At 39.6% G+C, this 12,835-nt stretch overlaps 1 protein-coding gene across 2 annotated transcripts in view; it reads left to right on the forward strand.

The window, feature by feature from the left end:
* Positions 1 to 12,835, forward strand: part of WDR7 (WD repeat domain 7) — a 252,690-nt gene that overhangs the window by 4,048 nt on the left and 235,807 nt on the right. For both annotated transcript variants that reach the window (XM_054986975.1, XM_054986974.1), the window contains exons 2-3: positions 9,415 to 9,586; positions 12,493 to 12,599. In XM_054986975.1, the coding sequence (XP_054842950.1) occupies positions 9,428 to 9,586; positions 12,493 to 12,599 (266 nt within the window). In that variant the 5' untranslated portion in view covers positions 9,415 to 9,427. The remainder of the gene's footprint in view (positions 1 to 9,414; positions 9,587 to 12,492; positions 12,600 to 12,835) is intronic.

The raw sequence follows: 12,835 nt of genomic DNA on the forward strand, positions 1-12,835 counted from the left end.
ACTTGCTAGCTTGCCCCCTTCAGATCATTGTACTTGGCATATTCCGCTTCCCCTCGTTTTGTACAATCTTTAAGCTACTGCTGTAACAAAAGTAAGAATTAAGCCAGTTATGTTTGAATGATGATCTGTAACTGCGCATGATGTCTGGTAGAGATGCTGTATGTTCTGCACCCCCCCCCACCCCACCTGTAATCAGTTGGTTGGGGTTACAGCATAATGCATTGTGTTGCATTACTAAGTATGTTGTCTCTAGAATTGCAATCTTATCGCATAACTAAGGTACAGACCCACGGAGTCTGATGTGTTTTTTTCTTACCAGTGTCTCAGTCGAAATTAATGTGGTGATTTATGAATAACTCCTTACGGGATCAGGGCCATCAACTGTAGATCATGCTGAAATGGCATGCACTTTCAATTAGTGTGAGATGTAATATCATGGGTTTGTATTGTATTCAGCCTCTCCTGTTCATACGAGGTAGCTGTAAGAACTGAGGGGTGTCTCTTGAATGAAAGTATATTTCTTTTTGCACGCTTATGTGTGTTTTGGGACACAAAGCAGGATACCAGCATTGCCATTTTTTTTTTTACAACTTACCTGCCTGTGGTGAGTTGTAAACCCGCTTTCATGAATCCCCTCTCTTAAAGCACTCAAACATTTATTGTCTCTCTTGCTATATTGAGTTGTGAGAATGTGGTAGCTTTAGAAAATTCCCCCTGTGAACCGAACTCGCGTGGTTTACGGAACACGAGGCAGTTCCTCTCCCAGGAGATTTGTGTTCTGGCAATTTGAATCAAAGTAGGGTTGGAGGGTGGGGGGCATGAAGCTATGAAGATGATTTTGTATTGCATAACAGTGAATGTGGGGAAGAAAAGAAATCATTACAGGAATTCTTTTTAAAGATGCTTTTAAAAATCAATGCAAATTAACTTTCAAAGAAATTATTTTGAAAGCAAAGTATGTGTGGTTTTGGCGGGGGGAGCATACATTTTGTTTGGGAGGCTCATTATAACTTTAAATCAATACATTGCTCAAAACTGCGCAGACTAAAGAAATAACAAGACAGTTTATGTCCCAGAATGGTAGTTGCTGGCAGTAGAATTTGCAAAGATGTTGCTTGGAAATAAGTCCTATTGAGTTCTGCTGGATTTAGTTGCAAGTAAGATTGTTTAGGATTGCATTTAATGGTGTACTATGTTGCACAAAATAATTAATGTGGTGTTTGGTTTCTAAAGCAAGGGTGCATGTTCTACTGTGTACAAGCAGCGATATTCCTGACCTATGTACTAAAATATCGACATTCTAAAAACTCATATTGCTTCGCCTATTGAAAGGTTCATGCATCCCGTCAGTGAAAAATTCATGCAATTGAAAAAATTGCGATTTAACTTCCTTCAGACTAGGTGTTGCTTCGATTTTTTAAAAAAATTGAATGTATCATGCCGCTTTGAGAAGCTTTTGAAACTTTCCTCTAGTCTAGTAGTGCTGTCTTCTGTGTAAGAGCCTTTTAAATGGGAGGAAGGTTTCAAATGTTGCTGAGCAAAAGTGGTAGAATACAAGCAGGGAGGCGTTTTCAGTTTCGTCCTCCGAAAGTTTCAGAAATTGCACAAGTTTAAGCGCAATCACAGTGGCTACATATTGCTTATTTGAAAAGGTATTACATATTTGGCATTTACATTCTTTCGCTGATGCAGATTTGGAAAAGGTTAATTTTGTAATTATCGCAACAAGCCTATTCTTCAGACTGACGAGGATATATAAAGAAGAATGCACAAAGAAGTGAATGTATGTTTGCGTTTACTGGCGTATTATCCGAGTCCCTTCCATCAGCTGTGTTAAAGGATTACCCTTCTAAGTAGTGGCCTAGCTAATTTTCCAGGTCAGTTCAATCCTTGGCCCTCTTGCTGATAATGATAGCCTGATTACTGGTCGCTGTGGTGGATTCATCCCCATGGCAACCAGGATTGAATCTGCCTACTTAATTTTCTAAAAGCCCTTACACCAAGCAAGCTGAAAATAATGGTTTGCAGCATTTTGCCCCAAACAAACAATTTTCTCATCCAGCGTGCAGAGGAACTGCGGCTGCAAAATCCATTAATACGTTCACTTTTGCCCTCATTTTCTCTGTTCATACAACACAACTGTCCTGGCTAAAAAAAATCTTTGTAAATACGCCTCCTCTCCCCCTTTCTGATCTGTTTACAAAACTGTCAGAAGGTTCCACAATTCCCCCTCCCTTTATCCTTTGTAATATAAAGGATGTATGCTTAAAAGTGATCCAAGATCTTCTACAATGATCTTAATACAGTCGGATGTGTCTGATCCTAGCGCTGCCACGTGAATTGGACATAATCTGTACAAAGCCATGTGAGCCTTTTGTCTCCAGTTTTATTACGTAGGTAATTGTTTTCCGATAGTGGTGGAATAAGGCTTGTTTTCGCTTGATCATTATTCAGGAAGTGCTTGCCCCAACTTCTAAGGATAGCTTACCTCCTTGCTGGATGCAGCTGTGGTAGTGTGTTGAACAAAGCAGGTGTCAATGTCATGCTGAAACTACTATTTTAGAAGGCTCCATGAAGCCACAATTTGCCCCCTTCCTCTGTCAAGGGACCTTCCGAAGTCCCTCTGCCTAGATTTTTCTATTATGGCCAACAAACAAGGGAAGTCAAGTCACCAGTGGTTGTTGTGGGTTTTCCAGGCTGTATTGCCGTGGTCTTGGCAATACAGCCCGGAAAACCCACAACAGCCATCGTTCTCCGGCCGTGAAAGCCTTCAACAATACATCAAGTCACCAGCTCCACCTTGCTTACTTTCTATGTCGCCAGGTAGGCCCTCCCTTTTTAACCAGCTAGCTGCCTGCATGCTCCGTTGCTCAGCTTGTTCTGAATGGGTGCTCCTTTTCCTTAAAGGAAAGCAGCTTGGGGGCATTAGCTCTGTTTCTGGAGTTGGATACTTTTGCATCATGTGTGGCACGAAGTACCTTTATCGACCTTAGTGCTCAAGCTGTGGTCCTTCTGAGATTTTTTTAAAATTTTTAATTTTATTTTATTCAATTTATATTCTGCTGGCCCTGCAAGCGAGCTGAGAACGGATTACAGATGGTAATAAATACAATAAAAACAAGATAGCATGAATTAAAACATATCAGACAGTTGAATAAAATCTGTATATGACAGTCGTGCCTATATTGCACATCCATCAAATATTAAAACAGATCCATAGAGGAGGGTGGCCAGCTACCAGATGACAACAGTCTGGGCGGCAGCACTTCCCCCCCTTCTTGATAGGAAGCCAGTTTTTCGGCCCACCCGTCTCAACCCCCATATGCCTGGCAGAACATCTCTGTCTTGCAGGTCTGGTGGAAAAATAATAAATCCAGGTGGGCCCAGATTTCCACAGATAGAGAATTCCACCAGGTTAGGGCCAGGACCACAAAAGCCCTGGCCCTGGTTGAGGCAAGGCGAACCTCCCTAGGGCCAGGGACCACCAGTAGATGTTTATCTGCCAAACGGAGCAGCCTCTGGAGAACATATGGCAAGAGGCGGTCCCACAGGTATGCTGGTCCAAGTTCACCAAGAGCTTTAAAAGTTAAAACCAAGACCTTGAACCTGGATCGAGGCCGGTTGGCCCAGCTAGTGAATTCCGGTCATAGATCTCCAGGTTAAATTACTGCAATGTGCTCCATATGGAGTTCTCTCTGAAGACCATTTAGAAAATAAAATTGGTTCAGAATATAGCCTCTTTGCTGGGAAAGATTATAGGGAATGCATCGTGCTAGTACTGAAAGAACCACACTGGCTGCCAGTGCTTTTCCATTCATGCAGTCTTATGGTTCTTATCCGTAAAGCCCTAAATGGCCTGGCATGACTAGACCATTTGTATCCTTTGAACTTAGTTCAGCTTTTCCATGCACTATACACTTCCATTTTGACAGATGAAGGTCATGGTTACAAGAGGATAGGACTTTCTCAGGGATGGAGCCTCATGTTGGAAATCTACCCCCCCTCCCCCATTTGCCTAGCCCAGAATTTCTGGAATTGTGTATAGTGTTGAGATGTACTTTCCTAGTTATTTGTTGATAGCTGCCTTTGTATTTTTGCTCTGTGTAAATGCTGCAACATTTGTCTCTTACTCTACAACTGGTCATTTTGTTAACTGTCGAATGTTGTTTGTGCCTTAACTAGTGTTTGATATGATTTTTTAGCATGACTGCTGACATTATGGCGCTTTACTGTTAATTTTACGGAAGATTTTTGCAATTGATTTTTTTCACTTGAATTTTTAACTTTGCTCTCTTGTATGCATATCATTTTAAACAGATTATAGTACTGTTTAAGTACCTTTCTACCAGGGTCATACCCAGGATGCTTAACTGCAACCCTCAACAAAGAGCTCTTTTATTTTAACTGCATTTGTGAGTTGGGTGGGAATTGGATTGGATTTGTCCAGCTATAATAGAGTTGGACTTGAGTTGCTTGAACAGCCATTCGGGTAAAGAGAAGTATAACGGCATATACGAGGATGGGAGAAAGGACACTTCACAAAGAAAAGAAAAAAGACACCTATATGGAAATATAATTGTACATCTTTGGCTGTTAGACTAGTAGTTAGTAGATAAATGTTTGTCTGCCACTGTAGCTTTGTCATTGATGTAAAAATATTGATTTTTACACAGTTATATTTAGCATTGTAAATCATAGAGAAGGGTAGTCTGTTGTAATCAGCCTATTATCTGTTAAAATGAGCTTGTGGCACTCCTTGAAAATGAAGATACTGGTGATAAAGGCACTGAAATCTTGTACTAAAAAGATGGAAGAAAGCAGGTAAAGAATGTTTTTTTCTCTTCTAGCAATTTAGTATTTCCTTTGTGAAGGATTAGTGGCAGTTTTTCATGTGGATGTTTATAGTGTATTCTTGCCCATATTTGCTAGCTACTTCTGTATCTGGTGATGAATTTTTTAAAAATGTGCATAATTTCTATATATGAAATTTTCTATTTAGAAATTTTCTATTTAGAAATTTTCTATTTAGAAAATTTAAATGATGTAATGTTATATGTAGTGTACAACATTTTAACTTTTAATTTAAATGTGTCTGGGGAAAGGTGTAAATTCATAGTAAAAACGTCTATGGTGCCCTGAAAAGATTGATATTTGACTGTGCAGTTGTATGTTTGGGGTAAAAGTCTATAACTTAGAACCTGGCAGTAAGGAATAAAAAGGCAATTTTACTGAGCAATTGTCTGTTAAAATCTGTTCAGTTATGTGTGTAATCCATAGACTATTGAAGAATTGCAGTAGATATCCAGTGCAGGGAAACATGGAATGTGTTCAAGCATATACAAAGTATGGGCCTAAAGTATGTGATGTTGCCTCCTAAATGTTTAATACTGCTGATTAGGAAGTTTAAAATACTTTCCTAGTCTTGGCTAACTCCTTTGATTGTAGTTGAACCGCAGAGTTCAGCATTGCTAATAGTATATCTACAAAGGCACTTTGTTCCCCAGACCTCTAAAGATGACTCTCAGGAATCACCTGGTACCTGAAAATACTTACAGGTATCCTTGTTAGAGTGAGAAGTTCACGCAGAACTTAGTGATACATAGTAATGGGAAATCTTTTTGTTTGTAGTGTGTCCTGTAATTGATTTTGCCGTTGAATCATTGTTGCTTTTGAGCTTTCTTCTTTTAAGCCGTTATCAACGCAGGGTTATTCCCCACTTAGATATTGAAGTGCGCTCTTTGTTTTGTGTATTTTTTTTTCTGTGTGTGAGTTCACATGCTTCCTCATATGTGATTGGTTCAAACACGTACCATGCCGAAGGGGAGATGTGTAGTTTAGATAGCTGAAGGTTGATGTAAACAGATGAGAAGTGGAATAAATTGGTAAGCTTTGGATAAGCTATACCTGGCGTTAGAGTTATTGACTTATCAGAGCATCTGCAACACCACCTAAAAGACAGTAAAACTTTTTTTTACTAGAAGAGACAAAAATGGCAGTTTTAAACCACAAACTATTTATGACAGCCCATTTAGTCCAGAGCTTAAATAAAAAATTTCCCTTCAGTTATGCTGTTTGGTTTCCTTCATCCAGCATAAAGTTTGCAAGGCTCATTTGAATGTACAGAGCTATTGAGAGATTGCAGAATGTTTAACTTCAGCCATCGCTGCTCTTGCAAAACGTTAATTGTCAATAATTCTGTGAATATTATTGCAAATAATATTGTGAAAGGATTCTTAATGAAGGAGTAATTTTCGGTGAAGCTAGACAGAATAAAACCAAAGCTGGTAGATGGTATTTCAGAGGATGGCTTTACCCTAAGTATTTAACATCCCTCCCATGCATCCATTTGTTCTATGCTAGAGGATAGCTATGCAGGATGCAGGGGTTTTTTGGAAGGAGAAGAAGCCAACAGTTGTTGTAGGGATGATTCTTTCCAGACAAACAGTCCAGGCAGTTACATGGGGGAGAAATGGGTAGTGGGACTGGCAGAGGCAGAGAATCAGGCAAGACCAGCGAGGGCAGGGAATAAAGTTGGAACGGTAGAGGGTAAGATGAAGAATGGAACCTGAGCAACACACAGTGGCTGCTTTGCTACTTGTTTTATCTGTCTTAAATAAAGGTTACAAGTGAACAATAGTAGAGTTGAGTGAGTAGCTGTCCTAGAATGCCTACAGTACGTCTGCGTGTGTCTTTTGGTAGCTTCCCACTGTGGATACAGTCGCATATCCAAAGGGGTCATTTCTGGTAGTGGATTTGTACAAGTATGACAATTGAATGAGGAAAATCCGTGCAGCCCACTAAAAGGCTAATGTAAGAGATTCTCTTGACTTCTGACCCAATCAGTGAGCTGTTTGGTTTGCTTGGAAACACCCAGTAGACTTGTGTTGTGCAAGTAGTTTTAAGCCAGCGTGCATCAGGATATTAGAACTATTCAGTCTAAATGTCTGAAATTGAAGTATGTTGGTGCTGATTTTAGTAGTAACCGTTGGAAGGTAAAAAGCGGCTTCATTTCCCTTTGCAAAGGTCATGTTACTGAATAATCTCTTATGGCAGCACAAATATATAATATTTAAAAAGCCTTTGATAGTCAGCCAAATTAGCTGTTTAGCACAAAAGCGAGGATGAATTGAGGGATGAAATAATTGGCAGCTGATGTCCCTTTCCCTGAAGCAGAGGCTTTGTGTACTGCTGTTATACCCACAAAAATCACAGAATGAGAGAAACAATAAATGGCCAGAAGGGAAGCACAGGAAAAACACTGTTACAAGATAATATGCCCATTAACTGTTCACAACTCAGTATGCAAGTTGTCCCTATATAAAATTTACTTTATTGATCATTTCATCAAGTAGCATCTGAATACAGAACTGCTAGTATTTTTTTTTTCTTCTTAAAATACTTCAGGGTCTGTCTGAGGAGAGGGGAATGGATGAATATCTTGTAGGTTGTTAAAAAAAAAAGCCAGACCTGTAATTGAGCAATAGTGCAGTTTCACCATAACAGAACTTGTAGCAAGTTTCCATGGTCGTAGATCCAGAGGAATTAGCCGTGTTAATCTGTAGTTGCAAATAGTAAAAAGTTCAGTAGCACCTTTAAGACTGACCAACTTTATTGAGGCATACGCTTTCAAGAACCACAGCTCTCTTCATTACATCTGATGAAGAGAGCTGTGGTTCTCAAAGGCTTATGCCTCAATAAAGTCGGTTAGTCTTAAAGGTGCTACTGGACTTTTTACTATTTTGTAGCAACTTTGCCACTTAATTGTAAAACTGTACTGTAGGAACCAAGACCACTAGGAAGTGCCTCTTCTTCTTGAGGGTTTGAGGTATATCAACTGTAGCTGCGGAAATCAGCTTTGGTTTCCAGCATTCTTAAAGAACCCATGGATGGACTTCAGAGTAGTCCATGTAGAGTTCTTATTGATTAATCTCAGAGTAGACAACTGCTGTTTGAAAAAGCAGAATTGATCACAATATTTTGCTCTAAATGTTAAAGCTGTTTTTATCCTGCTCTCAGTAACAGTAATAAATAACATGGTATGATTGAAAGGGAAGGAGGGGCTCTGCTAGGGTTGCCAGTCTCCAGGTAGTGGCTGGAGATCTCCCAGATTTACAACTGATCTCCAGGCAACGGAGATCAGTTCCCCTGGAGAAAATGGCTGCTTTGGAGAGTGAACTCTATAGCTTGATATCCTGCTAAGGTCCCACCCAAGCCCAAACTCCACCCTCTCCAGGCTCCACCCCCAAATCTCCAGGAATTTCACAACCTGGAGCTGGCAACTCTGGGCTCTCCTCATCACTGGCAGATACAAAGATTGTGTACAAATGGATTAATTGGAATAGTTTCCATGTTTCAGTTTTTATATTGAATTACGTCCATTTTGATTTGGAACCTACAACACATTTTTCCTGATGTTTCCTCGTCTTGTGCTGTTCTTAGAGGCCAAGTACCACGCACTGATTGGTCAAGAAGCAACCCCCTCCCCCTCATTTCATAATCATTTACCAACTAATGGAACAGTCCAGCATTCCTTCTTTGATATCTTTAATTAAACTGAACATTTTCTGGATGAAGAAAACCAAATGTATAATGCTTCTGCTGAGCATGAGTTGACATTGGGTCAGAATAACCAACAGGACTGTATTTAAGGTGCTCCGAAATGGAGTAAGCTTGCAGAAGCAATTTTACGGCACCAGCCCGTGCAGCGTCTTGTTCTCCTGGACGATGGTTCCAAGATCAGGACATCTCCATAACAATATGCCTGCTGGCAAGAGATGCTATAGTAAGAAGTGAAATTGGCAGAAATCATTTCTCTGCAGTCTTGCAGAAGTGTAGAGGAATGGCTTTGGCTGGGTCCTCTTCCTTGCTGTAGCTTCCCTTGCCACATGAAGTATTATTCTGCAGTGACCCTCAGTAAGGGAGTTGAGCATTGCAGGGGTGGGTGGGGAGGAGAAAGTGCTAAAAATCACAAGGGAATTTTGTTTGTTCAAAGTGTACCTTAGCTTGGTAACCTTACTTAATGACAGGGCTTTTTTTCAGCAGGAACGCGGTGGAACGGAGTTCCGGCACCTCTTGAAAATGGCCGCATGGCCAGTGGCCATGCCCCCTGATCTCCAGACTGAGGGAGTTTAGATTGTGGCGCGGAGGGCAATCTAAACTCCCCTCTGTCTGGAGATCAGGGGGTCGGGGTCACCGGTCATGTGACCATTTTTGCTGAGGGCAATTTAAACTTTAAAAAACTCCCCCCTTGTTCCAGCTGACCCAAAGTGACGTCATTCTGCGGTCCTGAGTTCCACCACCTCTTTTCCCAGAAAAAAGCCCTGCTTAATGATATGAGTTTGTGATTGTTGAACAATTTTCTGTTTTCAAAAGCTGTTTCATCTTAAGTTAAACAATCTTACTTTTTTGATCCAGGTGTGAAAGCATCATGGCGGGCAACAGCTTGGTGCTGCCGGTGGTTCTGTGGGGACGCAAAGCCCCCACTCACTGCGTGTCAGCTGTTCTCTTAATGGATGATGTGTCGATGATTGTGACGGGTTGTCATGATGGGCAGATATGTCTTTGGGACCTTTCGTCAGATCTGGAAGTAAGCGTAACCTGTATTTCATTATAGACTTTATTTTTTGTGCTACTAATTCCCAAAATTTTCTAATATATACACATTCCCACCAGCAGTGTATATATATTATCCTCTCTCCACACACGGTTTCCAGCACAGAGGCGATATGTTTTTGTTTATGTGATGCATCTTGACTGGCGTCATGTACCAAGGCGTTAGTAATTTTATCGTTTGCTGTTTTATGTTTATTATTTTTGTAGTAAAGCTATAAGACTGCCAAATATTTGTCCAGTCTTCATTTGTTAAATTCAGATAACAATCTCTTTGCCAGATATTCTGGTAAAATGGCGATTTGTCCTTTAGTTTGTTTTCCATCAGAATATTGTACAGTTGGGATATCAAGCCTGATTGATTGCCTTTGTCAAGTTTTATCAGTCTTTCAAAATCTGATCATGGTTCCTTGAGGGTTGTTTTTATTTGTTTGTCTTCCAGGAGGTGTTTAATTTGCAGGTATTTCATGCTGCTTTTTATGAAACAACGTTGGTTTTATTTTAATAACTTACAGAAGTGTGATTTAAATACGCTTCTGGTCAGGCCCACTCTGATTTGGATGAGGGTCTCTAATCTGTTGGTAAGGCTTGTTGCAATATGTGCTGTTCTCCTAAAGCAAAACATTGCGGCTTGTGCTGATGCAGAGCAATCAATGTGTGTGATTGATATTCATAGGCTTGCTTTTGAAGGGTAGAGTGTGGGGGTTTTTTTATAAACAAAATCATTAAGCCATGGAAAATCAATGAGCCAAGCTGGAAAGTGACTCGTGGGGGTCATTCCCTCCCCTCCTGACCTTTTTTTTGGGGGGGGGGTCAACCCACTAGGTCAATTTAACACGAATAGCTAACGTAGATACCAATCCTGGGAATACATTGTTTCTTAAATTCTGATTTTTAAAACTGTGTACTATTTTATTTTGTTACATATAGTTAAAAGGGGCTAGTTGTGCTCAGCCTTTGAAGGGCAGGTGGTCTTGAAATCCTTGAATCTTCTGTATCAGAATACTTGCCCTTTTTTCTTTTTATGTTGATAAGGATAGACTTTTTTTTGGTTTTATTTTAAACCTGATTAGACATTTTCTGCATATAGAAAATCTCAAGAAGCCACAGAACTTTAATGTTTTTTCATAGATTTCTGACATCATGAAAATGTTTAAAAAGGGGGGGGGACCACTTTTTCTACCAGTTTTCTGCTATAAGATGAGAAAGTCACGTTGGCTGATTTGTGTAATGTAATGTCAGGCATCTGCTACTGAGCTTGAGCTGTCACTGCCAATTCTAAGCAATGATCTGTTTTGAAAAAAATAGTTATAAATTTTTTTTTAAAGTGCTAGGCAATCCTGAAGTGGAAGCACCAACACAAGACGTTGTTTATGCTTTGATACTGGTACTTCTCCAGCAATGAAAAGTGTGTAGTCTGACCTCGGGCGCCTTCAGCATGCAAAACACAGCTGTCAAGTACAACACTGTACTACACATCTTCCACATATCAGATAAAAAGACATCAGCGTTCATATACTGTAAACCAATTCTTGTATAAAACTCAAAACTCTGAAATAAGGATTCATCTTGCTGATAAGCAACCCCGTGGTCACAAGCTAGAGCTTGAAGAAGCAAGATGGATCATATTGATTGGATATTATAAATAGCAGGCGGCAGAGAAATTACCTGACGTGCTTAGAGTTTGACAGGAATAATGAAAGCTGAATAAGGGATTCTCACATCTAGCTACTTCTCCCTTCCCACCCCCAATTTTTCCTAGAGAAAAATATACCATCCTCTGCCAATATGATTAACTCAAAAATATTTTAAACATAACATACATGAAGGTCGACTTTGCAACTTTGTCCTATTATGATTGTAGACATCCCACCAAGGGGGCATACTTTTGATACAATCGGAATCTCAGATTTGTATAGTATTGGTGCAAAGTGTCTTATTCTCAATGGTGGCCTCCAGTAGATGGAACATCTGTTGGTAATTTGCCATCATCCAAGCTTGAGCATCTTTCGGAATCCTTGTAGGACCTACATTGGTCTTCAGAGCTCAGGGTTCATTTGGCAGAGGGTGGAGAAATTTAAATAATACTTTAATATTAGGGTATTGCTTTTAGCTCATGTCCTGAAGCAGTTTAATCGATGGAAACTTACTTTTATAAGCAATCATTCTGTAGTTATAAAACGTACAATTTAGTAATGCTGCTTGTTCCCTATTATGTTACGTCGCCAAAATAAAATAGTCTTAAAATGTGTGCTGTTAATTCACAGCTTGCTGCTTAACATTGACCCTAATTAGAATTAGTCCCCACTAATCGGAAGATAAATTTTGGTTGATCTACAACTAAACTGTTTAAAGTGTGTAGCCCCACTTAATATAATTTGTGTGTTGAAAAGTTTTTGTTTCAGGATGAGGCAAGGAGTATATCTTTATAAATAAGCCAACATATCAGTGTCATAATTGTAATTGCAGTAAGTGACCTTTTTATAAACATAATTTTTTAAAAAGGCACATGTGCTCTTGTAGAAACTCAACTTCATCCAATGTAAAAATTACTTGACATAATTGGGGTAGTTGTGATATTCTGAAAATAATTTTTATGAAATATATTTAGTCTGTTTCCTTTACACTAAAGTAGCATAAAATGTATCTGGTATCTTAAAATAAAGTTCTAAATCTGTCTATGGTGTGTTTTGACACCTTAAAAAAGTTGACACTTCCTGTATATCTAATAACCACTTTTGGGTAATAGATGAGTCTCCTCATGTATTAGTGTACTGTGTTCCCCATAACTACAGTAACTTTTTATTTAGCATTTCTTCTAAAAACCAGTCTGAGATCTTCTCCGTTGTTTTCTCTCTCTCTCTCTCTCTCTCTCAATTCTAGATAAATCCCAGAGCTCTGTTGTTTGGTCATACGGCATCAGTTACTTGTTTGTCTAAAGCCAGCGCTTCGAGTGAGAAACAGTATATAGTCAGTGCATCGGAAAGTGGGTAAGAGCTCTTTTTTCTTCTTCTTGTGTAATCAGTTGCATAATTGGATATTCTAAGAGTTCAGAAAAAACAGCTTTGTGTAGCGTGATAAGGTCTGGTTAGACAACAAGGGGAGATCAGGAGCAGTCTTTGAGCTTAAGGCTGCCTTTCCCTGCTTCCCTCACCACCACCAGGAATCAGCAAATTAAAGGAGAGAGCCTGAGTTTGTACAAATACAGGTTAACGATCAGTTAATT

This window comes from Eublepharis macularius, chromosome 8 (genome assembly GCF_028583425.1).
Source record: "Eublepharis macularius isolate TG4126 chromosome 8, MPM_Emac_v1.0, whole genome shotgun sequence".
NCBI lineage: Eukaryota > Metazoa > Chordata > Lepidosauria > Squamata > Eublepharidae > Eublepharis > Eublepharis macularius.